A 27917-nucleotide genomic window follows, 5' to 3' on the forward strand; every position below is an offset into this window, starting at 1 on the left:
CGTTTCAACATATAACTTGTTGCACGGTGGACATGTGGTGGGCGGCGTAGATCGTTATCTTCAGCGGGTGCTGCGGTACTCAGAACTGCAGAACCTGGAGAACCTGCAACCCGGGAGGTGGAAATCACGAAAGGCAGAAATTCGCCCGTAGCACTGCTTCCAGAATTTGCCTACATTTTTTTGTTTAACTTGAATGATATCAAAAGTCGAGGGGAAGCAGAAAAGAATCTCATCAACAACAAACCCAGCTGCTTGAGGCGGGCCCGCCCATGTCCCCATGCTGCTCATTTGTCCAGTGGCCAGGGGGAAATAACGTTCATCAACCCCTTTCAGATCTCGTTCCTTGTTCTTTTTTTCGCTAGCATCCTTTGTACAAAAGATGTTTCGTCTCATTTCTATTCCACTCGTTCTCGTGCCTGTGTTCTATGGACACAAGGCAGCAAGTGCTGGCACAACGGGAACAGCAGGTAGGCTCTCACCTCCCTCTAAAGCGCATTTGGACCTACAACGCTTTTGATATTTCGTACTTAGGTATGTCATTTCCTGATAATTTTGTTTGTGCATGTTCGAGTTTCTCTTCAGAAACGATTAGTTGTTTAAGCGAGATGAATGTGGAGAGGGCCGCTGCGGGACTCGCTGCGTTTAAAGAGGCAACTGATGCAACGCAAGTGCTGCCGAAAACCCCTGGCACTGAACGAACAATAACACCTGCTACGTTGTGGAACGAAATCTGCAAAGTAATAGCAAAGGTGAGCCGCTTTATGTGCGTACTGATATCGAGAGTTCTGGGAGACTTGGTCAAACAATGTTCTGCAGACCCCGCCTCACATCGGAGGGATTCTGCGTTCGTTTGGCTTTTTATTATATTCTGTGAAGGAAGCAGAGGAAAGCGAAGAAGCCAAAAAATTACAGGGAACCTTCGCGTATTACCGCGGCGAGAATGACTGCAAGGCAGCAGTGCAGTACTGGAAGGACGGGTTTCCTCTGTTCAAAAACGAGCTCCCTCCAACGTACAATGCGTTGAATGACCCCAAAATATACACAGACCAGGCTACTTCCTTTGTCGCTCTCTATAACCCTCAGGCGAGTCCTGTTGCCAGCTGCGCCTTCGTCACCTGCACAACAGCAACCGAGTCCACTGCGCCAGACAAAGGGCTCTCAACAAGAAGACTTCAAGGTGAAGAGGATACTGCTTCTACTAGTACTGCGGTTATCTGCTTGACGAACCCAGCGGCACTCTCGAAGGGACAACAGCCATTCAAGTAGGAGCACAGCCCAAAGCCAGGGGTTTGGCTGCATAGGACACAAACTGCATCGGAATCATAGCAGGACTGTGTCTTTTGTATGTAGTACTTTTTCATATAGAGCTAGTGGTCAATGCATTGTGGTGTATGGATGTGCAGGGAAGAGGTGTGGCGGAAGATTGTCCAAGCTCTAGTTGGCACTGAGGAGAGCAACGGGATTTCGCCAGTCAGGGCGTCATTGGCTGTTGGGTTTATAATGATGCTTTTTCCCTACGGGCTTTTTTAAGCCGCCAGCCTCTGCAGTTCGAGGGCACTGAATGGATGTCTCAATGGCAATGCCTGTTGTATCCAGAAAATAATCCAGCACGTAAGAGCAAAAGATATCTCCCAATTTTTTATCTTTTTATATTAAAGAGTGATGAAGATGGACCTTTTTATAGCCACTGTATAGGGGTGTAACGCGCAGGCGCTGGCTACACGCCATGTGCCGCCACGTTTTATTTTGATGGTCTCCAGGCGTATGCATGCCTACTAGGGCTAACCGTTTTTCATCTAACATCAAAACTCTTCCTACGTGCTATTCTGTGTAGCTGTGACGATGGTCTAGTGGTGGTCTATACCGTGGCTGCCCGTTAGAACAGATTGGACACCCTAACGCCGGGTCACTTCAAATGGGGAGGATTGTTTCATGGCACGTTTCTGCGTCCCTACTGGTCAGGGAAACTTACAAATAAAAATTATTACAGGTATTTCGAATGAAATGCCGTGGAGAAGTATCCTGTCTCGGCTGTCTCTTGCAACAAGGCGCCCTGGAGCTACAAGCCCCATTTGAAGGGGAAAGGAAGGCCCAACCAATAGTTCCTTCATCCCCCGTGTTCCTATTTCTCTTTTCCTTGGATATAGAAATAGTTTTTTAGATATTATTTGATGAGCACCTCTTTGGCGTCGATTGGCGATTGCTTAAAGTGTAGCGCCGTGCCATGAAAAGCTCGTGCGTTGTGTCGATTGTTCTTCTTTGATACAATAACAGGAATGGGCACACAACTAATGCAGACGGTCTTAATGAGTTGCGTTTCAACCTATAACGTTTTGTGCGCTGGACATGTGGCGAGCTGGGTAGATCTTCATCTATAGCCAGTGTTGCTGTGCCGTAGAACCTGGAGAACCTGCAAGGCACGCGGTGGAAGCCACGAAAGGTAGAAATCCATGTACAGCAGTGCTACTAGAATTTGTCCACAGCTGCAGGCCTCTGTGCAATGTCAGGGCACTGAATGGACATTTCAATGCCCGTTCTATCCAAAAATGATTTTGCGCGCAAAATTGGAAAAATCCCTCTTGATGTTTTATCGTTCGTATTGAAGAGCGACGGAAACGAACCTTTCATACCCACTTTATTGCGGTGTCGCGAGCATGTGCACGCGGTACTCACCGTGTGTTGCCAGGTTTCATTTTTCATGCCTCCCAGACGTATGCATGCCTACTGGGGCTAACACTTTTTTTCTAGCTTCAATACTTCGTTTATCTTCTAGTGTATGTAATCATGTCGATGATCTAGTGGTGGTCTATACCGTGGCTGCCTGTTGAAGGTTGGACATAGTCACGCCGGGTCACTTCGCGAGGGCAACCTTCTGTCATGGAACGTTTTTGCTTTCCAGTTGCTTAGAGGAAAACACAAACTAAAGGCATTATGAGCATAATATCGAGAAGTAATATCCTGTCTCGGCTGCGTCCCGCAGCGAGGGGCCATGGTGGTGCAATCCTCATTTGAAGGGGAAAAGACCAATGAGTAATCTCTTCATCTCTTGCCCTACTATTTATCGTTTTCTTAAACAATGAGACATGTTTTCAGATATTGGTTGATAAATACTTGCTTCGCGACGAATTTCGACCGCTTGGAGTGTAGTGCAGTGGAGAGACATTCATGACTTGCGGTGGCTTTTGTCCTCTGCTAAAGAAATTCGAACAGGTGAACAAGCAATTCGGGCGATATCTGTGAGTTTCATTTCAAGAAAAAAGGTTTCTGTGCGTTGGAGGTGTACTGGATGGCGTAGATCATATTCTTTATTCGGTGACAGCAGAACTCCAGAACTTGCAACGCGGGTGGTGGAGATCATGAAAGGCAGAAATCTGCCCCTAGCACTGCTTCTAGAATTTGTGTACAATTTCTTGTTTAACATGAATGGTTTCAAAACCAGAGTTGGACAAGAAAATAAAGATATCAGCAACAAACCCAGCCGCTCGAACCCGGCCCACAGATGTCCCAATCGCGGCCATTCATCCCTGTGTCCAGAGGGAAATAACGTTCATCAACCTTTTTCAGAACTCATTCCTTCTTCACTTTTATCTCTAGCACTTTTCGTACCGAATGTGGTTCGTCCCGCTTTTATTCCACTTGTTCTCGTGCCTGTAATCTGTGGACACAAGAAAGCAAGCGCTGGCACAACAGGAACAGCAGGTAAGCATGTTGCCTTCTCTTTCCCAAAAGCGCTGTTGAGCTTACAACGCTGCTGATATTTTGCATTGCAGTTGTCGATTGTGTATGTCGAAGTTTCTCCTCAGAAACGATCGATTGCTTTAGGGAGATGAATGAGGAGAGGAAAGCTACAGGACTGCCTGAGTTTAGGCAGGCATCTGAAGAAACACAAGTGCTACTGGAACACCCTGATTCTGGAAGAAAGATAACAGCTGCAACTTTGTGGAGCGAGATCTGTAAAAAACTAGCAGGGGTTAGTCCCGTGATCGGCACACTGCTATCACCGGTTCTGGGACACATTGTGAAATGTGTCCCAGAACCCGCAGGCTGCGGCGCATCAGGGTGAGATGCCAGGCTTGTCTTGCTTTTCATTCTATTATGTGAAGGAAGCAGGTGATACCACTCAAGCCAAGCAGTTAGAGGGAACCTTCGCGTACTACTCCGGCAAAAAAGACTGCAAAGCAGCAGTGCAGCACTGGAAGGACGGGTTTTCGCTCTTCAAAAACGAACTGCCCCCAACATACACGGCATTGAATGACCCTCAAATATACACCGACCAGGCTGTGTCCTTTGTCGCCCTCTATAACCCCAAGGCGAGCCCCGTAGCCAGCTGCTCGTTTGTCACCTGCACAGGAGGAGCCGTGTTTGCTGCCCCAGACCTATCAAAAAGCCACGAACGGCGGGCGGTAAGGAGACTTGAGGAATTAGAGGCAGATGCTACTGCCGTTATATGCTTGACGAATCCGAAGGCGCTGACTACTGGAGCGGCGCCATTCAAGTGAGAAAACACACCAGGCCAAAGCCACAGATTTAACGGCATAAAACCCAAAGTGCATCGTAAACGTAGCATAATTGTCATGTACACATGCAGCACGTGCTCCCATGCAACTTGATCAACGTACTATGCTGTGTCTGGATTTTCAGGGAAGATGAATGGCAGAAGATTGTTCATGCTATAGTTGGTACTGAGGGGAGCAACGGGGTTTCCCCGGTTAGGCCACCATTGGCAGTTGGATTCATCATGATGCTCTTTGCTAACGGTCTTTTTTAGGTTTTTAGCCTTTGTGCAGCGAGCACGCACTAGACGGGCCCATTGTTGGCTATCTCACCAAACTACTGATCCAGCATGCGAGAGCAGGACGCCTTCTGGTGTTTTATTGTCTGTGTCGAGGAGTGTAGACGATAAACCATTTTTAGACCCTGCAGAGTTGTGCCACGAGCAGGTGCTGGCGATGCACGTCATATGCTTTCAGCTTACACTTCGAATATTCTGCCGACATATTTTTGGCCTCTAGTCCCAAGTATCTTCTATATTGCTCCCGATACCTAGCATATATGTTTAGGTGTGTCTAGCGATATTGGTGACGCACAGGTGGCGTATATCTTGGCTGTTCCTTTGGCCAGATTGGCACTGGGTCACTTCCCGAGGTCACTTTACCGGCGCAGCCTTGTGTCGTCGCACGCTGTTGTGCCTTTATTGTCAAGCAAGCGTTTAATTGTAGCGTGCTCAAAATATGTTGAATCTACTTGTTTAGAGGAATATCCTGTCTGCGTTTCCTCACGCATTGTGCCTCCATGGGTTGCCGACGTCGCCTAACATGAAGAAATTCTAAAGGGGGCTTATTTTCTCACCACATTTCTCTTTATCGTCTTTGTAAACGAAAAATGTGCAAAGTTTCTGTTTTGGGGAACATTTGAGCATGCAACAATTCGACCCGCGGGTATGCAACATCCTGTAGGCAAACACTCATGACATGTGGCGTCTTTTACTCTCTGGCGCCCCAATAAAAAAAAGCACGCAGCTTTCAGCAGGCCAGCATAGTCAGGTTTCGTAAGAAGATGTTCTGCGCCTTGGCCGCGTTGTGGCCTGTAGATCTATATGGTGACGGGGTGACCCAGATCAACAGAACCTTTACGGCACCCGGCGTAGATCACGAGGGCCCAAACCATGTCCAGCTCGGCTGCAAAAAAGTCAAGTTATGTTGTTACACATCTTGAGTGATCCTGGGAAACGGTGTGAAGAGGGAAATATGCAATCAGGGAACGCATCCACGTAGGCGCAGCCCTTAGGTATCATGCGTCCATGCGTCGACGAGGGAACAGTCTTCACCAACTCCTCCAGAAGATATTCCTTCAACCCTCCTTTTGTATGATATTATTTTAGTAGTCAACGGTATTATTTTAGCTGTCAACAACGCTTCATCTCATTTGTATTGCGCTCTCTGTTGTGTCCGTCTTCTATGGACACCAGACTGCAAGTGCTACCACAACTGGAAAAGCAGGTAGGCTAGTTACTCCTGTCTTTTTTTCGTTAAGAGGCAAGACTCTTCGTATTTCGGGATACGAGCCTCCTTCTTTTAAAATGTGCATGTGTGTGTTGGAAATTCCTTTCAGAGACGCTTGATTGTTTGGCCGACATGAACGAGGTCCGGACAGTCGCTGGACTCGCCAAGTTTGGGGAGCCATCTAGTGATAAGCAAAAACTGCCGCCAAACCCCACTTTGAAAGAGACCGTAAACGCTACCAATTTGTGGAACGAAATCTGCACAATAATAACAACGGTTAGTCTCGTCATACCAGCGTTCGGGAATTTATTTAGGCAATCAAAGTCTTGTAGATGACGGAGCATGTAACAAGAGACCCCAGGCTTGTCTTGTTTTGCATTCTATGATGTGAAGAAGGAAGGCGATAGCGCTGAAGCCAAAAAATTAGAGGGGACGTTCGCGTACTATCCCGGTAAAAAAGACTGCAAGGCGGCAGTGCAATACTGGAAGGACGGGTTTTCGCTCTTCAGTAACAAGCTACCTCCAACATACGCAGCTCCAAACGAGCCTGATGTCTACACCGACAGGGCCGTTTCCTTTGTTGCCCTCTACAACCCTAAAACGAGCCCTGTAGCCAGCTGTGTCTTTGTGACCTGCACAACCGCAAGCGGGTTTGCTTCCCCCGGCCTCTCGAAAGGCGAGGAAGGGCCAACATTAAGGAGACTCGAAGGTGGGACTCAAACAACTACTGCCGTCATCTGCTTGACGAATCCGGAGGCGCTGACTACTGAAGAGGCGCCATTCAAGTGGGAATACATCCCAGGGCCACGAATTTGGCTGCATAAGACCCAAAGTGCTTCGTAAACTTATCATACGTGTGGCATGCATATGTAGTACTTGCTCCCACCAACTAATTGATCAATGTATTGTACTGTGTCTGTATTTTCAGGGAAGATGAATGGCAGAAGATTGTTCATGCTATAGTTGGTACTGAGGAGAGCAACAGGGTTTCCCCGGTTAGGCCATCATTGGCAATTGGATTCATCATGATGCTTTTTGCTTACGGTCTTTTTTAGGTTTGTAGCTTCTGTGTAGTGTGCACGCACTGGGCGAGCTTACTGTTGGCTATCTCACCGAACTACTAATCCAGCGTGCGAGAGCAAAACGCCTTCCTGTGCTTTATTGCCTGCTTTGAGGAGTGCAGGAGATAAATCATTCTTAGACTGCTGGAGATATGCCACGAGCAGGTGCTGATGATGCATGCCATGTGCTATCAGGTTCCACTTCCGAAATTCTGCAGACGTTTTTATGGCCTCCAGCCCCAAGTATCTTCGATTTTTGCCGATACCTAGACTGTATTTAGGTGTGTCTAGCGATATTGGTGATGTACCGGTGGCTTATATCGTGGCTGCTCCTTTGGCCAGGTTGAGCCGCTTCAGACCAGGTCACTCCTGAGGTCACTTTAAGGGAGCGACTTGTGGCGTTGCTTGTCTCTGTGTCCTTATTGCCATGGAACCGTTTAATAGGAATGCACTGAAGAAATTTTTTATCTCGTTCAGATAAATTACCTCTCTTGGAATCCTCACGTATTGAGCATCCATGTGTTGGCGACGCCGTCGCATAACCGGAAAAAATTCGAGCATGGGTTTGTTTCCCTACAGCTCTACTCTTCATAGACTCTCCAGAGAACAAAATGCTTAAAACAAACGTTTTAGGTAGCATCTGCTCATGCATCAATTTGACCCGCAGTGTGTTACGCACTCCAGATATACACTCGTGCGGGGCGGCGTCTGTTACTCTCTGGTACGTCAATACAAACAAGCATACAATTTACGGGAGGCCAGTATAGTTAGGCTTCTTAAGAAGATGTTCCGTGCTTTGGTAGCGTTGTGGGCGCTCTAGATCTCTAGAGGTGAAGCGGTGACCCGGATCAACAGAACATTTACGGCAAGCGGCGTAGATCATTTGGGGCAAAACCATATGCAGCATAGTTACTAACAAAACAAGTTATACTGTTACTCAACTTGCATGGTCCTGAAAAGGCTATGAAGGGGGAAAATTTGCAATCGTGGGCTCAGCCGCGAGGACGCAGCCCTCAGGTGCCCTACACCCTTTCGTCGACGAGGAAACAGTGCTCACAAACTCCTCTGGAAGATATTTCTTTAATCCTTCCTTTGTATGACATTATTTTAGTGGTCGAAGATGCTTCATTTCGTTCGTGTTGCGCTCGCTGTTGTGTCCGTATTCTATGGACACGAGGCAGCAAGTGCTAGCACAACTGGAGAAGCAGGTAGGCAAGTTGCTCCCGTCTTTTCTTTGCTTAAGGGGCAACACACTTCCTATTTCAAAATATAAAGCTTCCTTTATTCAAAATATTTCTGTGTGTGCTGGAACTCCCTTTCAGAGACGCTTGATTGTTTGGCCGACATGAACGAGGCCAGGACAGCAGCTGGGCTCGCCAAGTTTGGGGAGCCATCTAGTGATAAGCAAAAGCTGCCGTCGAGCCCCACTTTAAAAGAGACCGTAAACGCTACCAATTTATGGAACGAAATATGCAAAATAATAGCAGAGGTTAGTCCCTTCACAAGCGCACCTCTGTCAGCCTGTCAGCGTCAAGATGACGGCAGAAGTAGGAAGAGATGGCACGTTTGTCTTGGTTTGCATTCTATGTTGTGAAGGAAGAAGAAGACAGCGCTGAAGCCGAAAAATTAGAGGGGACCTTCGCGTACTATGCCGGCAAAAAAGACTGCAAGGCGGCAGTGCAGTACTGGAAGGACGGGTTTTCACTCTTCAACAACAAGCTGCCCCCAGCGTACACAACTTCGAACCAGTCTGAAGTCTATACCGACAGGGCCGTCTCCTTTGTCTCTCTCTATAACCCTCAGGCGAGCCCTGTAGCGAGCTGTGTCTTCGTGACCTGCACAACAGCAAGCGGGTTTGCTGCGTCAGCCCTGCCAAAAACCGACGAAAGGCGGACATTAAGGAGACTTCAAGGTGAAGAGGAACCTGCTACCGCCATCATATGCTTGACGAATCCGCAGGCGCTGATTACTGATACGGCGCCATTCAAGTGGGAATACACCCTCAGACCACCGACGTGGCTTCATAAGGCCCACAGTGCATTGGAAACTTAGCAAGAGTGTGAATTTTATATGTAGCACTTGTTTTCGTGGAGCTAAGTGACCGTGTGTATTGTGCTATGGTTGGGTTTGCAGGGAAGATGAATGGCAGAAGATTGTTCATGCTGTAGTTGGTACTGAGGAGCGCACTGGGGCTTCCCCGGTTAGGCCGTCTCTTCCACTGGGGTTCGTAATGATGCTTTTTGCTTACACTCTTTTTTAAGCTCTCAGCTTCTGTCCAGGATGAGTGCACGGGCAGTACGCAGACTTATTCTTGGTCTTCTCACCGAATTAATAATCCAGCGCACGAGAGCGAGATGTTACTCTTGCCGTTTTATCGTTTACGTTGAGGAGTGCAGAAGATGAACCATTTTTAGCTCATGCAGAGGGGTGTCACGAGCAGGTGCTGGGGATGCTCGCCATTTGCTGTCAGGTTCCATTTTCAATATTCTCCAGACGTATTTATAGCCTCTAGTTCCAAGTTTCTTCGATAGTGCTGCCGATACCTTGCCTATGTTTAGCTGTGTCTAGCGATGTTGGTGACGTGCTGCTGGTGTATCGTCTGGCCGCTTGTTTGGCCAGGGTGAGCCTCCTCATACTAGGCCGTTACACAAGGTAACTTTGAGGGGGCAGGCTTGTGTCATTTAACACCTTTGCGCGCGCCTCTTCAAGAAAACATTCAACTAGAACGCGTTGAAGACATTTGGAATATACTTGTTCAGAGATATACGCTGTCTCGGTTTCCCCACGCTTTGGGAGTCCGCATGCATGACGGCAAAAATTTGAATGATACTTCTTTCCACCTCACCTGCGTGTTTATTGTCTTGTTGAAGGAAGGAATGTCGTAGAAGTGTCTTGTCTCATATGTTTCAATTTAACCCGCTGGTATATAACGCACTTTTGAAAACACTCGTACTGTGCGGCGTTTCTTGCTCTCTGGCATATCATTACAAACTAGCACGCAGTCAACAGCGGACCAGTATAGTCAAATTGCTTAGGAAATTTTTTCTGTGCATTGGACGTGTTCTGGGTGCCGTAGATCCTCGGGGGTGATCCGGTGACCCAGATCGGCAGAACCTTGTAGGCGGTGGACATCGCGAAAGGTAGAGCCATACGGGGTGCAGTTACAAACAAAAGAAAATACACCTTCGCTGAATTTGAGTGATCTTGAATGTGGGGATGAAGGAGAAAGAGTGGCAGTGTCAACAAGCGAAGCCGCGTCAACACAGTCCACAGATTCTGAGCAGTGCCTAACACACCACTGGTTCAACTTGATGCATAAACAGATGCTCACTACATTTTTTCGCACGCATATACCATGGTTTAACAAGACGAAAAAAATTAAAAAAATGGAAAGAGAAACTATATTTGAGATTTCCCTGTTGAATGAGCATGGGAACAACATGGCCCCTTGATGCGTTATACAGCCCAAACACAATATTAATTCAAAACATTTCGCGCAAACTGACTATGGTGAGCTCCATCCAAACGCTTTCCTGAATAATCAAGGCACGAATGGTTGCCATGACACAAGCCTGTTCCTTTGAAGCGACCTCGTGAAGTGACCTGGCGCGAGGAAGCTCTAAACCTGGCAAAACAAGCAGCCATGGTATACACCGCCAGTACATCACCAAAATTGCTAGACACATATAAATATAGGCTAAGCATCGGAAGTGATGGCCAAGATACTTGGGACTACTAGGCATAAGTACGTCTCTACAATGTCGAAAATGCCACTTGATAGCACATGGATTGCATCGCCAGCACCTGCTCGTGACAACCCTGTAAGAGTTAAAGCAAAAGCTGTTCAGCATGCTTCAATACAGATGCTAAAGGGCCAAAGAAAACCTCCTGGTCTCGCGTGCCGGATCTTTTTTCAATTTGACAAGCAATGACATGTCTGTCCAGTGCCAGCATCCTGCACATAGGCTGACAGCCTAAAAAGGACCGTAGGAAGAAATCATCATTATGAGCCCAAGTGCCAATGACGTCCTCACGTGTGAGGCCCCGTTGCATTCTTCAGTACCAACTATAGCTTGAACAATCTTCTGCCATTCCTCTTCCCTGCAAATCCAGCCACAGCACAAGATATTGATCATTTAGGTCATATGGGAGCAAGCTCTCCGTATGAAAGGCACACTTCGGCTAAGTTGTGGATGGGCCTGGCGTCGCATGCAGCCAAGTCCATTGTCCTGGGGTGTTTTCCACTTGAATGGCGCTTCTCCAGTCTTCAGTGCCTCCGGATTTGTCAAGCAGATAACGGCAGTAGTAGTTCTTTGGGGCTCATTTTGAAGTCTTCTTAATGACCGGACATCGGGGCTTCTAGAGCGCTGGGGGAGCAAATGCACTTGTTTTTGTGCAAGTGACGAAGGCGCAGCTGGCCACAGGGCTCGCCTTGGGGTTATACAGAGCAACAAAGGAGACACCGTTGTCGGTATAGACATCAGGGTTGTTCAGCTCTGCGTAATTTGGCGGCAGCTTGTTATTGAAGAGAGAGAACCCGTCCGTCCAGTGTTGCACTGCCGCTTCGCAGTCCTTTTCTCCAGCGCAATAAGCGGGTGTTCCCACCAGTTTTTCGATTTCATCTGTATCACTTTCATCCTTCGCAGAAAAGTGCGACACAAAGAAAATGGGGGATCTGTCGCTACAGTCGCTATAGTCTTCGGCTTCAATACGTGTGGTGAGATTGGCAAGAGCAGTGCCTTCGACAGACGGCTTAGCCCCATTATTTTCTCGCAGACTTGGTTCCATAAAGTTTCGGGTATTACCGTTTTTCCCGAACCAGCATGTTCCGGCAGCAGTTGTCCATCTTTGGTCGACTCACCAAACGCAGGCAGTCCCGCGGCTGTTCCTGCCTCATTCATCTGAGGCAAGAAATCAAGCGATTCTGGGGAAATGTCACACACACACAAGAACTTCGTGAATAAGCGCAGACTCTTCTCGGAAATAGCAGGAATGGCGCCTCGAAAAGTCGCCTTGAAAAGGAGAAAAGACAGGAGTAAAATGCTTCTTGCGTCCGCGGAACCCAAGCACGACAACGAGTGGAATAAAAACGAGCCGAATCATCTTTCGTTATAAAAAACGTGCAAAAAAAAGTGTAGGAAGGAACTACTTCCTGGGGGGCGTTGGTGAACGGTGTTTCCCTGTCGGCGGACGGGTTCGGAGAGCATATTTGTGGGCCGGTTTGCCGCTCGTGTACTTGATGTTAACGCACTCCCTTTCTCCTTCCTTTCTTTTTTACAGAGTCATTCACACTCAATGAAAATAAGCCCGGCAGTGGTCCAGGTTGTGCTACATGGATTGGTGCCTTTCATGATCTTCACTGCGCGCCTTAGTGACTCACATGTTCTGAGGAAACCAATGCCAAATGTACACTACCAACAACACAGTTCTGCTGAAACAACTCCCCCTAGACCAGCCTGCTCCACATGTGGGCTTCTTTGGATTGATATATCGCAGAGTAATAAACACTACATCATGGATGCTTGTAAAGCATGCGTCAGACGCCAAACAGTTTAATTTCAAGTGTACAAAAGCGCTCACTACAGCGTATCTACCCGTACGTCCCCCGGTCTAACAAGGCAACAAAGAATGGGGAGGGATAAAAAGAAGAGAGAAAAGGAAGTTGCACCAAGATAGAATAGGGAAAGGTAGTCAAGCAAAAGGCTACTGAAGGGGCGAGCTTCCTATCCCCTTGAAGTAGCTGTTTCTGCTCCAAGCGGGTTTGAAAATGTTTGCGATCATTGCAACAAAGCATTCACTTTCGCCACCTTGTCAACACTCAGTCCACCCCAAATGCCGGCTATGAGGCTTACTAACCTATGGGCACATTCTCCTCCACAATAAGCCTGTTCTTACTGGAGATGGCGATCTCGCTATAGACAGCTGCCGGATGCCATAGTAACTGAAAAGCTCAATATATGCCTCATTCGGTGATGCTTTCCTCGTTCCGATCAAACCTCATTAGAACCTAGCTCAACTTCAGCAATCGAAAGTAATTGTAGCATGCTGGATGAAGTTGAAGATGTAATGAGGATTAAACTGCGCACTTTCAACCTCCTATGCAAATGAACTTTTAACCACTGGTCTGAACCCTTTCTTCGAGCTATTGGCCACTTATTATTGAGTGAACTATCGACTAAGGTCCACTGCTACTAACGGGGTCGTGTTCGGCAGCACACGTCTCATTAACATATGAAATATCAGAGCGGCCTTAAAAAGTAGTTGGTGCCTCAGTAGTCCGGTTCGGGCACGGAAAAGCTCTCGTCTCCTTCAGATAAATCACCACAGTTGCACTGTTAACTTCAGTGGGGAAGGCAGCGGGAGAACTTTCTTTCGCAATGGTTGTAAACAAACATCACTTATGCATCACTTTCTGTGCGTGAAGCAAGCCCTTCAGAAATAGCCTGTAGCTGCTTGGAGCCTAAGTATTCGTTCCTTAACATTTGTTTGCCTAATCCAGCTAAAGAGGCCTCAAAGCGCTCTAGGTTCTCCAGATGAAGGCAGCACGGACAGCCATTGGTTGTTGCTTCATGCTGATCTGCATAAAATCCCCACACATATAAAATGATGCTCGGCATCACGAGAAGCGCGACACCCTGCTGCAACAGATCATCAAATGTCTTCTCTTTGCTTTCCCTTGAGATAGAAAGAAACAAGAAAGTCGTTTCGTTCTCATCTCATCCTCGAAAGTTCCTCATCTGTCATCCAGGTTCCACTGAGATAGACTCGTTTTGTCATGTCTATTGACACACTCCTTAATAGTCGACGAAATTCTAGAAAAGAGCGAAAACGGCGATGGCCGTCGCAGAAACAAGAGCGACTGAAGGGCCCACTGGGGAAACTTCGCTCTTGTTGCCAGATATTGCCTCCACAATTTTCTTCCATTCGTCCTCTCTGCGAACAAATTACGGGACGGACATAGCCGGAAACTATTTGAATCAATGAAAACCCCACAGTGCAACTCAAAACGGGCGTTGTGGCAGTTCAGCAGTTCAGAAGGCTATACATAAATGGTGACTGTAACGAATGTATACTTGAATGGCGCTGCATTTTCCGTCAAGGCAGCGGGGTTCGTCAAGCAAATGACAGCTTCGACTGTGGTAGAGCTAGACGAGAGTCTGCGTCCAGCGCCAGGGACACCAGGGGAAGTCGCAGTAGGGCACTGGAGAAGCACGCAGCTAACAACAGGGTCGGGTTTCGGGTTGTACAGGGCGACAAATGACACAGCTCTGTCATTGTACACAGTAGTTTTGTTGGCCTCTGTAAATTCTGGGGGAATCTCATTTTTGAAGAGGGAGAATCCGCCCTTCCAGTACTCCACTGCGGCGTTGCAGTCCTTCTTGCCGTCAGCAACAGGATAGTACGCAAAGGTGCCTGTCAGCTTCTTGGCTTCAGTAATGTTGTCGGGTTCCGTCTGCACGCAAGAAGAGGAAAAGAGAAAAAACATAATTCCGGTGCAGTTCCGGGCGCCGGAATAACCTAGAACATTGGGAGGCTTCATATCAGCGATGCAGCGAATGCAATTTACCCCCCTAACTTTGGGGCAAATCTCCTCCCAAAGAGTTCCTGGCTTCACTGTTGCATCCTTTTCAACGGCTTTTTCCGGTAGAATTTGCGTGGCTGTCGACGCCTCCTTAAATTCAGCAAGCCCTGCGGCCGTTCTGAGCGCGTTCATTGCTTCCAAGCAGTTCAATTTTTCTGGGGAAATTTCACATAAGATACTGGAATGCGAATCAGCTGATAAAACTACGGTGCCATTTCCAACATGAACAGGAACGTGCAAGAAAGTCCTCACTTGCGTCTGGAGTAGCAGCTTGTTGCTGAGCGATTGCCTGGTTGAAGACCAGCGGCACAAAAACGAGGGAAAAGAAAGCGACGCGAGCCATTTTCAATAACAGATGAGATTAGTTCAACAAACGAAGAAAGTGTCTTCAAGGTTCATGTGAGAGTATTGGCGACATCTTCGCGAGACACGGAGGTTCAAGCTCACCTCGCGCGCCGTAGTCCAGCGGCTCTGTAAGCTTGCTGTTCACGAATGGCCGTTCGCGTTACTCTATATCATTTTGCCAATATTTCGAAGCAGAAGAGCAAATAGATTCTTGTAAAAAAAATGAAAAGTTTTTTAACTGTACCAAAAGGCCATGCTTGAGACAAAAGCGTGCAGTCTTGTTCTGATATCCATGAGGATCTCCGTAATGTCACATTGCATTAGAGGCCTGATTTATCGAAAGAACAGGTACGTTCACAGCGTTCCATAATGAGGCAGATGAGTCAGATAAGGCATTCCTAGACTAATTAGCCTTCGAGTTATGCATGTGTGTAAGGCTTTACACATAATATCTTGTTGCTCAGAGCAGGGCAGGACACAGACAGTTTCAGTGAAGTCGTACACTGTACACTGTAGAGCAAGCCACTCTTTCTCGCATGTCGCAAACAAAAGATCATAGCCAAGTACTTGGCTGAGTAGAGAAGCATTTTTTGGACTTCACATTGTTGACAAACGCGCCTGGTGGCTTTGTTACGGCATGCTGAGGGCTTAGGGGGTTGCAGAGCCTTCTGCGCACTTCAGTGAAAACTAGTACACGCTAGAGAGCGCAGTTTGCATCTCTTGCCGTCCTAGTACGGTGTCAGATGTGGGTGCGGGAAAAATTACTCGCCCCTGTGTCACTTGCTGCCTTGCGTGCACTCTGCTCGCCTCTTCCGAAGCCAGAGAAGACACATCGGAACGCAAACGCTGAAGTACGTTCTGCTGAGCCGCAGCGGTTACAAGGAGCTGGAATTTTGAAACTTTTTCCCATTTTTTGATCTGTCAGATGAGGCAAGAAACAGCAGGTGAAGACGACTAGTTTAAAAGGAGCGGATACAAAGGGCTGAAAATTTGAAACTCTTTCTCGTTTTTTCTCCTGTCAGACGAGGCAAGAAACAGAAGGTGAAGAAGAATAGGTTAAAAGTAGCGTCCAGCATAGACATGCCTGACGACGCATTATCGGTATGCACAGATGATCTGTGATGTTGGAAAGTCTTTCAGCAAGCCAGTCGCAGTGCTGACAGACTCAATTGATGGAAAAAGTCTCAGAAGTAGCCGCTTCCTCCCAAGGCAGGTGATTTTCGCGACTTTTGCGCTCGGGTGGCTCATCTCTTTCCAAGGGAACTGCGCAAGGGAAGAGCCAAGCCAGTCGCAGTGCTGACGGACTCAATTGATGAAAAAAGTCTCAGATGTGGCCGCTTCCTTCCAAGGCAGGTGATTTTCGCGCCTTCGCGCCGGGGTGGCTCATCCCTTGCCAAGGAAATGTGGGATCTGGAAGGCTATGCACTTGGTAAGTGTTCTGGCTCGCCTAAGGAGTTAAGTAAGACGGGGAGCCGTATAGGAGCCGTACGCAACTCAGTAACATCGCATGAAATGCATGCTCTTCATTCTATTGCTGTATCAGAAAACAAAAACCTTCGCAATGAACGAATTTTCCCCACATTCCGCTACACTTCAAAGGGTCAAAATTCGTGCCTAAACAACGGTTAATTGGGAACAATCGAAAAGAACCCTTTTTTGCCAACATGGGAGAGAAAGAATAAACTAAGGGAAGAACACGCCATTGATCGTGCCTCTCTCCTTCGGCGCCTCGCTGCATGAAACTGCCGTGACAGGATATTCTTCCACAGTACTACATTTAGAATATTCATAATACCTTCAGATTGTGCACTAGCTTGATCAATAAGGACGCAAAAGCGTGCCATGAAACAGGCCTGCTCATCTGAAGTGACCCGGTCTGAGGATGTCAGCCTGCTCTGACAGGCAACCACGATATAGACGTCCACTAGATCACCGACACGGCTACGCACACCATAACATAAGCAGAGTGTTGAAGTTAGGCGAAAAATAGTTAGCTCTACTAGGCGTGCACACGTCTAGAGAGCATCAAAAGTGGATCCTGGCAATGCATGGCGTGCATCGCCAGCACCTGCTCGTGATATCCCTATACAGAGGCTATAAACAGGCTTATCTTCATGACTCTTCAATAACAACGATTAAACATTGAGAGACCAACGATAAAACATTCATCATATCCTTTCTTGATCTGTGCTCCTTAAAATGCTTCGCCTTGAAAGACCGGGAGTGCTGGCACGACGGAACCAGCCAGCTGCGCCTTTGTTACCTGCACAAAAGGAGCCGCGTTTGCTGCTTCAGCCCTCCCAAGAGGCCGCGAAGGCCGGACATTAAGGATACTTCAAGCTGGGGAGGAATCTGTTACTGCTGTTATCTCCTCGATGAATCAGGAGGCGCTGACTACTGTTGCGGCGCCATTCAAGTGGGAACACATCGCAGGGACACAGACTCCGCTGCACAGGACCCAAAATGCTCGACAACTTTGCATTACTTTGTCTCTTGTATGCAAAATTTTTTCGCAAGGACCTACCTAAGTTGTCAAGATGTTGTGCTGTGTGTGGAGCTGAAGGCAAGAGGACTGGCAGAAGATTGTTCATGCTACAGTCGGTTCTGAAGGGGGCAACGGGGTTCCGCCGGTCAGGCTGTCAGTGGCAGTTCGACTCATAATAAGGTTTTTTCTCTACATTCTTTCTTAGGTTCTCAGCCTCTGGGCAGGATTTCGACACTGTTCAGACTTGCAAGAGTTCTTCCTTGGTTTTGTCTTGCTTGTATTGAGGAGTGAAGAAGATGGACTTTTTTTTTATCGCCTGCAGAGGGCTGCCGCGAGGAGATGCTGGCGATCATGTGCTCTCAGGTGCCACTTTCGATACTCTGTAGACACACTCATGCCTACTAGTCCTAGGCATCTCCAGGATCATTGCCGCGGCTAAGCATATGTCCAGGTGTGTTAGTAATGACAGTATTCTACTGCTGGTGCATCGCCTTGGCTTCTTGTTTGGTCAGGTTGAGTCTCCTCATAGTAGGTCACTTCACGAGGTCACTTTAAACGGACAGGCTTGCCATGGCATTTGTATCCGTATTGTCAAGTAGGCGTTTAATTGAAACGAATTGAGTACATTTTGAATATACCTGTGGGGAGGAAAATCCGGTCTTTGTTTCCTCATGCTTTGAGCGTCCATGGGCTGCCGATACTGTCATTTAACGGGAAAAAATCCGAAAGCGGACCCGTTTTTCCATAACATTATTCCTGTTCGTAAGAGTTTCTTTAGAGGAATTGCTGCGTAAAATAAAGGTTTTAGTGAGCATTTGAACATGCATCAATTTAACGCCAAGGAGTGTAACGCACTGTTAATAACCACTCGTGCTGTGCGGCATATCTTAGTCCCTCGCACGCCAGTACACACAAGTACACAATTTAGAGTAGACCAGTATGCTTAGGGTTTTTAAGATAATTTTCTGTGCGCCGGACGCTTTCTGGGTGCTGTAGGCTTTCGACGGTAATGCAGTGACCCAGATCCACAGAACCTTTACAGGCAATGAAAACCACCAACGGTAAAGTCTTATGGCGAAAAGTAACCGGCAAAACAAGGTATTTGTTCGCTTAACGTGAAGGACTTTCAAAAGGGAGATGAAGAGGAAAAAGACGAGTTGTCAACAGGCGCAGCCGCGCCGACACAGCCCATATATGTCTCCTACAAGCCCATCCGTCGAGGAGACAACGTTCACAAATTTCATTCCATAATTTGTTTCGTTGACCCTTTTCTGACCATCATTTTCTTGAACATGATTTATCTCGCTTTTATTGCCCTTGCCGCTGTGACTGTGTTCTGTGGACACAAGGCAGAAGGTGCTTCCATAACTGGGACAGCAAGTAAGCGAACTACTGGTGTCTTGTCCCCAACTTGACCTCGCACTTCTGATATCTCAAGTCTAAATTTGTTTTCCTTCGTAGCTGTTTTGTTTGGGTCGGATTTTCCCCTCAGAAACGCTCAATTGCTTGGCCGCGATGAACGAGGCGAGGACAGCCGCGGGACTCGCAGAGTTTAAGCCGGCAGCTGAACAAGGCCAAATGCTGCCGGAAAACCCGGCTGCTAAAAGCGACATACGAGCTGCTGACTTGTGGGAGGAAATCTGCCAAGAAATAGCAGGGGTAAGCCGTGTCATGAGCGCACTGCTGTCGGGAGTCCTGGTACACTCGACCAAACAAAGCCGTGCAGACTACGGCGCATGTAGGAGGAGATGGCGCATTTGCCTTGATCTGCATGCATTTTTGTGAAGAGTGACAGCGATGGAGTTGAAGCCCAAAAGTTGAAGGGAACCTTCTTGTACTACCCCGGCGAGGATGACTGCGCAGCGGCAGTGCAGTACTGGAAGGATGGGTTTTCGCTCTTCAATAACAAGCTGCCTCCAATGTACAAAGTGTTGGGCAAGCCTGAAGTGTATACCAACAAAGCCGTTTCCTTTGTCGCCCTCTATAACCCCAAGGCAGACCCTGTAGCCAGCTGCGCTTTTGTCACCTGCACAAAGGGAGACGTATTTACTGCCGCAGCCCTATCAAAAAGCCACGGCGGGCCAGCATTGAGGAGACTTTCAGGGGAGAAACCCACTACAGCCCTTATCTGCTTGACGAATCCGGAGGCGTTTACTGCCGATGCGGCTCCATTCAAGTGCGACTGCACCACAGGGCCAAGGGCTTTGCTGCATAGGTTCCAGAGTGCACCGACAGCTTCGCATGACTGTATCTTTCATATGTTACAGACTTTCATATGGAGCTAGGTGGTCGTGTGTATTATGCTGTGACTGAATTTGCAGGGAAGAGGAGTGGCAGAAGATTGTTCATGCTATAGTTGGCCCTGAGGCGAGCACCGGGGCTGCGCGGGTCAGGCCAGCATGCGCTGCACATGGTTGATAATGACGCTTCTTGCCTATCGTCTTTTTTAAGCTCACAGCCTCTGTTCAGCGTGCGGGCACTGGCCAGACTTGTTGTCGGCCGTCTCACTGAATAAATAGTCCAGAACGCGAGATCGAGAGGTTTCTTTTGATGTTTTGTTTTATCATATGAGTCGAAGAATCCAGAAGATGGACCCGTTTGTATTCGTATCAGAGGGGTGTCATGACCAGGTGCTGGCGATGCACTCTATCCGCTGTTAGGTTCGAGCAGCAAGAATGTTCTCCAGACATCTGTATGCCTACTACTGGCTAACTATTTTCCGTGAAATTCCAACGCTCCTCCTATGGCCTACAGTGTGCAACTGTATCACCGATCTAGTGGTGGTCAATATCACGGTTAGGCAGGGTGAACATCCTTACGCCAGGGCATGCCAGTTTCGCGGCACATTTTCGCGTGCTTTTTGGTTAGGCAAGTGCACAAAGGAAACTGCTGATCTGGCCTCTTCCCTTTAAATGGCGGCTGTAACGCCGTGGCACCTCGCTGCGTAGGACCGACGAGACAGGATATTTTTCTACAGCGTTACATTCAAAATATTTGTAAAAATCCCAGTCTCGTCGGTCCTACGCAGCGAGGTGCCACGGCGTTACAGCCGCCATTTAAAGGGAAGAGGCCAGATCAGCAGTCTCCTTAGCATTTTCGTAATCCCTTCTCGTCTTTTATGACGAAAAAACGTTTTTCAGATGATTTAGGCTGAAATTTATTTAAGCATGTTAGTGAGTTTCATTTCGAGAGAAAAGCTCTTTGTGTCCGGGATATGTAGTACGTGGCGTAGATCACGAGTGCCCAGGAGCAGCTGAATACGCCAACACGCGCGGTAGAAATCATGAAAGGTAGATATGCACCTCTAGCACTCTCGTTATTATTCCACCATATTTTTTACGTGAATGGTCTGGAAAATGGAGATGAAGGAGAAAATAATGACTTCAACATCAAACCCAGTCGCTCGAACCCGGCCTCTCCAATATGTCCCCAGGGCGCTCATTCAAACTACAGGAAATGACACTCACCAACCCCCTCCCGATCCCCATACCTGACCCGCATGCTGTCCAATATTTTTTAAAAATTGCTTTTCCTCGTTTTTATTTCTTTTGTCCTCGTGCCTCTGTTTAATGCACACGCGGTCGCAAGTGCAGCACGACGGGAACGACAGGGTCTTGTGCAGTGTACAGCCGACAACGCTCTTGATACTTCGTACTTCATGTGCGTTTTGTGTATGTTGGAGTTCTTTCTAAGAAATTATCAATCAATCGAACGTTGTGAATAGGGCAGGCATAGGTGCAGGGCTCGCTGAGTTCACGCAGGCATCTGGAGAAACACAAGTACTGCGGAAATCTCCCGCCACTCGAAGAAGGATAATAGCAGGCAATTTTTGGAACAAAATCTGAAAAATTTGGCAGAGTTAAGCGATTTCATGGACACACTGTAACCGCGAGTTCCGGTACACTCCGTCAAACAGTGTCTTGCAGACTACGGCGCACGTAGAAAGGGACGCTACACGTTTTTCTTGTGTTTCTCCTACTTTTCATGCTAATATGTAAAGACTGGTAGTGACGGCACGGATTCCAAAGAGCTGGAGGGAGCCTTCACACACTATCCCCCCAAAAAGCCCTGTGGAGAACCTTGTAGCCAGCTGGGCACTTGTCACTTGAAAGCCAAGCTTTCTGCTCCAGCTCTGTCAAAAAGCCACGAACGTCGGACACCAAGGTGACTCCAAGGAGAAGGGAAAGCTACTACTGCCGTTATACGCTTGGCGCGTCCGGTGGCACACAGCGCTGATGAAGTGCCACTCAAGTGGGAACACACCCTAAGATCATGGATTTGGCTGCATCGGACCCAACGTGCACCGTGCATGGCTGTCTTTCTTATGCGACATCTCCCGCTATGGAATTAATTCATCAATGTATTGTGCTGTGGCTGGATTTACAGGAGATTGTTCTTGCTACGGTTGACTCTGAAGAAGGCAACGGGGTTGCAACCGTCACGCTGTCACTGATACTTGGGTTAAAAATGATGCTTATCGTCTACGGTCTTTCTTAAGGTGTGAAGCGCTGTGCAGTGTGCGGGCAATGCAAAGACTTGTCGTGGCTTGTCTTATTGACTGAATAATTCGGTAGGCAAGACCGAGAGCTTTCTTTTAGCTTTTATTTCTTAATAAAAGATGCTGCAGAATAATCTTTTTTAGCCCCTGAAGTGGGGTGTCACGATTACGTGCTGGCGACGCATGCGATGTGTTGCCAAGTGCCATTTTCGGTATTCCCCAGGCTTTTCGGTATTTTCCAGGCCTACTTACGTCTACCAGGCGTGAATATTGTTGGCCCACAGGTTAATGCTGTGTGTATTTCTAAGTGTTTGTAGCTCTATCAGTGATACAAGTTGATGTACACCACGAATGCGGATTTGGACAGGTTGAGCCTCGCCATAAAAGGCGGCTACAAATGGTCATCCTCGTGTCGTCGCACGTTTCTATATTCTTTTTGGCAAGGGAAGTGTTTAATTGGAAAGCGTTGCAGACATATCCAATATAGGCTTCAAGATAAGTATACTTCCTGGCTGTCTCACGAACTCAGCCGAAATGGTGTTGCCACGTTTTTAAGAGGAACAACTAGGTATATAATTTTAACCCAGCGGCGTATTCTTTTTTGTCGTTCCAAAACAGGGAACGTACTTGTGGACACGCTGTCGTGAGCACTTCTGCAGTTATGGACTTGAACTGCTTGGAGTTTGATTCATTCTTCAAAATCATTCAGGATGTGAAATAGTTCTTGCTCTCCGGCAAAGCAACTCAAAGAATAACACAACTGGAGCAAGTTGATCTAGGGAGAGCTGTTTGAAGAGAAGCATGTTCTCCGTGGTGTAGAATAACCAGAACAAGTGATCCCGTAACGCACGCAGTGGATACCACGAACGGCAAGAATTGATGTAGAACAGCCTGGAATACTAGAGTATTTTATTTTTTTTGGTGTGAATAATTGTGAAAAATGAAAAGACGGAGAAAAGCAATGTCCGAACAACAAGTGCAGCCTCGCCAAACCAGCCCACAGATGTCCCCTTCGAACCCGTCTGCCGACAGCGGAACGTTCACCAACCCCCTTCAAAAGTTAATTCCTTCTTACCTGTTTTATCTGGTCCTTTGAATAACAAAAGATGCTTTGCCTCGCTTTTATTCCACTCTTCGTTGTGTTAGGGTTCTGTGGAGGCAGGACGGAAAGTGCCACCATAACGGGAAAAGCAGGTAAGCATTGCACTCCTGTCTTTCGGCTTTTTGAGGCACAATTCTTGATATTTCAGAGTGAAATCTGGGTCTTTTCACATTTTTCCCGTGTGCGTCGAATTTTTCCCCAGAGACACTTGATTGCTTGACTCACATGAACGAGGCAAGGAGAGCCGCGGGACTCCCTGCATTTGGGGAAACCGCCGAAGAAGGAAAAACGCTGCCAGAGCATACTGAGTCCGGAAGAGCAATATCACCTAAAACTTTGTGGAAACAAGCCTGCCAGAAAATAATGGGGGTAGGCTGTCACACAAATACACTTCTTTTGCCATTCTTGGCACAACTAGCCAAGCATCGTCCCGCCTACTACGGCTCATGTAACGGCAGATTCCTCACTTGCTTTGTTGTTCTTTTTTTCATGCGAAGGAAGAAGGTGAAGTAACTGAAATTGAACAATTGTCGGGAATACCCGCATACTACCCCGGCAACAAGGACTGCGCAGCGGCAGTGCAGTACTGGAAGGAAGGCTTTTCGCTCTTCAGCAACAAGCTGCCCCCTACGTACCAAGAGATCGGTAATCCTGATGTTTATACAGACAAGGGTATCTCCTTTGTCGCCCTTTACAACCCCCAGGTAAACCCTGTGGCCAGCTGCGCCTTTGTTACCTGCACAAAAGCAACCGCTTCTGCTGACCAGGATACGTCTACAAGCCAGGATGGCCACTCATTGAGAAGACTTCAAGATGAGCCCCAAATAACTACTGCTGTTATTTGCTTGACAAATCCGGAAGCACTGAAAACTGGAGCAGCGCCGTTCAAGTGAGAAAACACCGCAGGATCACGAACGTGACTGCATTCGACCCCAAACGCAACCGAAATTTAGCATACACGTCACCTCCGTATGCAGCGCTTGATTTCATGAAGCTGAGGGATCAATATACCAACACATCATACTGTCTCTGGATTTTCAGGGAGGAGGAATGGCAGAAGATTGTTCGCGCTATAGTTGGCACTGAAGAGGTCAACAGGGTTTCAACCGTCAGGCCGTCACTGACACTTGGCTTCATAATGCTGCTTTCCGCCTACGGTCTTTTTTAAACTATTGGCTCCTGTGCAGTATGCGGGCAATAGGTAGTCATTTCGTTGCCACCTTGAAAAAAAATCCAGTGCTCGAGACGAGGAGGTTTCTTTCGACGTTTTATCGATCATATTGAAGAGTGCTAAAAATTAATTTTTTATAACCCTCGAAGGGCTGCAGCGGGCAGATGCTGGCGATGCATGCCATGTGCTATCGGCTGCCATTTTCGGTATTCTCCAGAAGCACTAATGCCTACTACTCCTAGGTATCTTCGGGATTGCTGCTGATGCCTAGCACCCGGTGTCTGTTGCTGTAGCGGTGGCGTCCTGCGTGCTGGTGGTATAAACTGTAGCTGCTTGTTTGGCCTGGTTTGAAACCGTCATGCCAGGTCACTTCACAGTGTCGCCTTATAGCGGCGGGCTTGTGTCATCGCATGCCTGCGCATCAAGAAGATGCTTGAACGGAATGCATTGCAGACAATTTGAATGAAGGCTTGTGTGGACATATCCTCTCTCGGTTTTCTCACCTACTCAGAAGCCATGGTGTTGCCACGCTCATTTTAAGGAAAAAAACTCGATCGACGATTTGTTCTCCCCTCTTCTTATTCTTTTTCGTCTTGTCAAGACGGATCGTGTGTTTGCAAAAAAAATTGTGGAGAGCATCGGTATATGTATCAATTTGTACCAATGGTGTGTTATGCAATGATCAGGCGCGTCCTCACCATGCTATCCTTTTTTTCCCATGAAGCAGTTTGTTGAAGCACATAAGCATAGTGGGCCAATTTAGGGAGGGATTTTTTAAGAGAAAGGTTTCACATGCTTGATGCGTCAGATACTCATTGTTGATGCAGTGACCCGGAACAAAAGAACTTAGACCTTTAAGCCACCTGGTGGAGATCACGAAAGGCACGAATCTATGAGTAACAAAGTTACTAGCAGACTCTGTTATTTTTGCTTAATGTGAGTTATCGCGGAAAAACAGACGAATGAGGAATAGAAGGATGCCAAGAACAAACGCCGCCACTCCGACCTGGCCCGGACTGTCCCCTCCCCGCCCATGCGCCCAGAAAGGAGCAGGGTTCACTGCTTCACTTCATAACTTATTTTCTTTGTCTTTTTAGTACTGCTTTTATTAAACTACAGAAGATGCTTTGCCTCGTTTTTCCTGGGCTTGTTGTGTCTGTGTTCTGTGGACACAGAACAGCGGGCGCCACCATTACGGGAAAAGCCGGTGAGCATTTTACTCCTGTCTTTCCTTTGCTTTGAGGCTAAATTCCTGTACTTTCAGCGTGAAGCCCCTTTTTATAAGTTTTGCGTGAGTGCGTTGGATTTTCCTCTCAGAAACGCTTAATTGCTTGACCGAGATGAACGAGGCAAGGGTAGCCGCGGGTCTCCCAGTGTTTGGTAATGCGACGGAAGCAGGACAAACGCTGCCGGAACACTCTCCGTTGGTGCTACAGATAACAGCTGAAACTTTATGGGGGCAAATATGCAAAAAGATATTCAGGGTAATCCGCGTCAGGAGCGCACTCCCATCGGTAGTCCTTGAACTCCTAGCCAATCAACGACCTGCACAATACGGCACCTATGGCAAGCGCTCTAGCTTTTATTATGCTTTTGGTTCTATTATGATAAAGAATCCGGCGAGAGTAGTGAAATCGATCAATTGGTGGGAACGCCTGCATACTACGCCGGCGACAATGACTGCAAAGCGGCAGTGCAATACTGGAAAGACGGCTCTTCTCTCTGCAAAAATGAGATACCTCCAACGTACCAAGCGCTGAACGACCCTGATGTTTATACCGACAAGGCCGTCTCTTTTGTCGCCCTCTATAACCCCCAGGCGAACCCTGTGGCCAGCTGCGCCTCTGTCACCTGCACAAAAGCAACGGTGTTTGCTGCCCAAGATATGTCTAGAAGCCCGAACGGTCAGTCACCAAGGAGACTTCAAGATGGAAATCAAACGGCTACAGCCGTCATCTGCTTGACGAATCCCAAAGCACTGGTCGCGGGACAATCGCCGTTCAAGTGGGAACAAACACTCAAGGCCACAGACTTCGCTGCATAGGACCAAAGTGCATCGGCAGCTTAGCATAAGTATGACATTTATGTGTAGCGTCTGCTTCCGTGGATCTAAATGATAAGTGTATTGCGCTGTGGCTGGGTTTGCAGGGAAGAGGAGTGGAAGAAGATTGTTGACGCCATTGTCGGTACTGAAGAGGTCAATAGGGTTCCTCCTGTTAGGCCGTCAATAACACTGGGGTTCATAACGATGCTTTTCGCTTGCGGACTTTTTTAAGCTGTCAGCCTCTGTGCAGGGTGCAGGCACTCGGTAAGCTTGTTTTCGGCCATCTAACGGAGTAAATAATCCAGCATGCGTGCCTAAGGGGTTTCTCTTGTTTTATTGTTTGCATCGAAGAGTGTAGATGACGAACCTTTTAATGAGCCTTGCAGGGTTACCACGAGCAGATGCTCGCGATGCACGTCATGTGCAGTCAGGTGTCCCAAACGTATTGAAGCCTACAAGTCCCGAGCAGTTTCCGTCCAACTGTCAGTGCTGTGCCTACATGTGGGTGTAGGCTTGTCGGTAGTGTACTGGTGGTATTCACTGTGGCTGCTCGTTTGGGCAGGTTCAAAAACCACACTCCAAGCCCGCCCAAATGCGCGGCCGTATTGGTCAAAAAAGTGCTTGAATGGGATGCTTTGTATTTATTTTGAACGCAGAGACTTATAGGAAAATCCTTTGTTGACCGTCTCGCGCGCCGATGGTCCATGGTGCTGCTGGTCTCATTCGAGTGGAAGTGGAAAGGGCTCGTCCGACAATATCTTCGTCCTTTATTGTATTCTTTCCGTTTTCCATGCCAGTAGACGCGTTTTTAGATATACTCTAGTGATCATTTGCTCAAGCATGAATTTTGAGCGGCTGGTGGCTGGCGGGTTATCGGAGAGCATCCATGAATTGTGATATTCTTCGCTCTCTGGCGTATCAATAGAAAGCAGCACACAATTTAGAGCAGGCCTGTGTAGTCAGCTTTCTTAGGGAAATTTTCTGTGTTCGTCGCTTTCTGGGCGCTGTAGATCTTTAGGGGTTATGCAGTGACCCAGATTAACAGAACCTCTCGGGCAAATGGTGGAAATCACGAAAGGTAAGGCCATACAGAGCACAGTTACCCACAAAACAAGATATTGTTTCGCTAACTAAACTTGAATAATTCTGAAATGGTGGTGGAGGAGAAAAAGGGGTGCAGTCAACGAGCGCAATGGCGCCAACACAGCCCATAGTTGTCTCCCACACGTTCATCCTTCACGAAGGAAGCAACGTTCACCAAGTACTTCGATAGTTTATTGCTTTGACAGCTTTTTGACTGTCAGCATTCTTGTAATCGAGCATGGTCTGTTTCGTTTCTACTGCGCTCGTCGCTATGTTTTTGTTCTGGACGAAAGCCGGGGATTGCAGCTGGAACGGGACGTAGGCGCACTACTTCTGTCTTTTTTCCACTAGACCTAACACTTCCATGCTCATGCTATGGTTGGTCTTGAAGAGGGCAACATGGATTCGCCGGCCAGGCCGTCAATGGCACTTGGGTTCATAATGATGCTTTTCTCGTGCGGTCCTGTTTAAGCTGAATTTCTGTGCAGTATGCGGTCGCTAGATAGACTTCCCATCAGCTGCCTTACCGAACAATCCAGTACGC

At 47.7% G+C, this 27917-nt stretch overlaps 9 protein-coding genes across 9 annotated transcripts; 7 read left to right on the forward strand and 2 right to left on the reverse strand.

The window, feature by feature from the left end:
• Positions 1-379: 379 nt before the first annotated feature.
• On the forward strand, positions 380-1530 carry ETH_00010755 (SAG family member (sag3); the record flags this gene model as incomplete). Its single annotated transcript, XM_013377271.1, has 4 exons — positions 380-467; positions 583-749; positions 877-1262; positions 1404-1530. The coding sequence occupies 4 exons, from the start codon at positions 380-382 to the stop codon at positions 1528-1530; spliced, it is 768 nt and encodes a 255-aa protein (XP_013232725.1).
• Positions 1531-3629: 2099 nt separating this feature from the next.
• ETH_00010760 (SAG family member) lies at positions 3630-4768 on the forward strand (the record flags this gene model as incomplete). Its single annotated transcript, XM_013377272.1, has 4 exons — positions 3630-3699; positions 3804-3970; positions 4104-4495; positions 4642-4768. Coding segments are annotated over 4 exons (756 nt in total), but the record flags the coding sequence as incomplete, so codon positions are not given.
• A 1152-nt stretch (positions 4769-5920) lies between these two features.
• Positions 5921-7057, forward strand: ETH_00010765 (SAG family member; the record flags this gene model as incomplete). Its single annotated transcript, XM_013377273.1, has 4 exons — positions 5921-5999; positions 6112-6278; positions 6396-6787; positions 6931-7057. Coding segments are annotated over 4 exons (765 nt in total), but the record flags the coding sequence as incomplete, so codon positions are not given.
• A 1126-nt stretch (positions 7058-8183) lies between these two features.
• ETH_00010770 (SAG family member) lies at positions 8184-9323 on the forward strand (the record flags this gene model as incomplete). Its single annotated transcript, XM_013377274.1, has 4 exons — positions 8184-8271; positions 8386-8552; positions 8660-9051; positions 9197-9323. The coding sequence occupies 4 exons, from the start codon at positions 8184-8186 to the stop codon at positions 9321-9323; spliced, it is 774 nt and encodes a 257-aa protein (XP_013232728.1).
• Positions 9324-11037: 1714 nt separating this feature from the next.
• Positions 11038-12166, reverse strand: ETH_00010775 (SAG family member; the record flags this gene model as incomplete). Its single annotated transcript, XM_013377275.1, is given in 5 exon segments — positions 11038-11164; positions 11309-11436; positions 11438-11685; positions 11814-11964; positions 12095-12166. Coding segments are annotated over 5 exon segments (726 nt in total).
• Positions 12167-13875: 1709 nt separating this feature from the next.
• On the reverse strand, positions 13876-14988 carry ETH_00010780 (SAG family member (sag4); the record flags this gene model as incomplete). The annotated part of the gene is made up of 4 exons (XM_013377276.1): positions 13876-13996; positions 14137-14516; positions 14631-14800; positions 14898-14988. The coding sequence occupies 4 exons, from the start codon at positions 14986-14988 to the stop codon at positions 13876-13878; spliced, it is 762 nt and encodes a 253-aa protein (XP_013232730.1).
• Positions 14989-18767: 3779 nt separating this feature from the next.
• On the forward strand, positions 18768-19893 carry ETH_00010785 (SAG family member; the record flags this gene model as incomplete). Its single annotated transcript, XM_013377277.1, has 4 exons — positions 18768-18855; positions 18968-19134; positions 19263-19651; positions 19797-19893. 4 exons carry the CDS (start codon positions 18768-18770, stop codon positions 19891-19893), a joined length of 741 nt encoding a protein of 246 aa, XP_013232731.1.
• A 3186-nt stretch (positions 19894-23079) lies between these two features.
• On the forward strand, positions 23080-24243 carry ETH_00010790 (SAG family member; the record flags this gene model as incomplete). The annotated part of the gene is made up of 4 exons (XM_013377278.1): positions 23080-23167; positions 23278-23444; positions 23573-23964; positions 24117-24243. 4 exons carry the CDS (start codon positions 23080-23082, stop codon positions 24241-24243), a joined length of 774 nt encoding a protein of 257 aa, XP_013232732.1.
• Positions 24244-25368: 1125 nt separating this feature from the next.
• ETH_00010792 (SAG family member) lies at positions 25369-26521 on the forward strand (the record flags this gene model as incomplete). Its single annotated transcript, XM_013377279.2, has 4 exons — positions 25369-25453; positions 25564-25730; positions 25871-26250; positions 26395-26521. The coding sequence occupies 4 exons, from the start codon at positions 25369-25371 to the stop codon at positions 26519-26521; spliced, it is 759 nt and encodes a 252-aa protein (XP_013232733.1).
• Between the last annotated feature and the right edge of the window lie 1396 nt (positions 26522-27917).

This window comes from Eimeria tenella, genomic scaffold (genome assembly GCF_000499545.2).
Source record: "Eimeria tenella Houghton genomic scaffold, Eth_scaff5, whole genome shotgun sequence".
Classification (NCBI taxonomy): Eukaryota; Apicomplexa; class Conoidasida; order Eucoccidiorida; family Eimeriidae; genus Eimeria; species Eimeria tenella.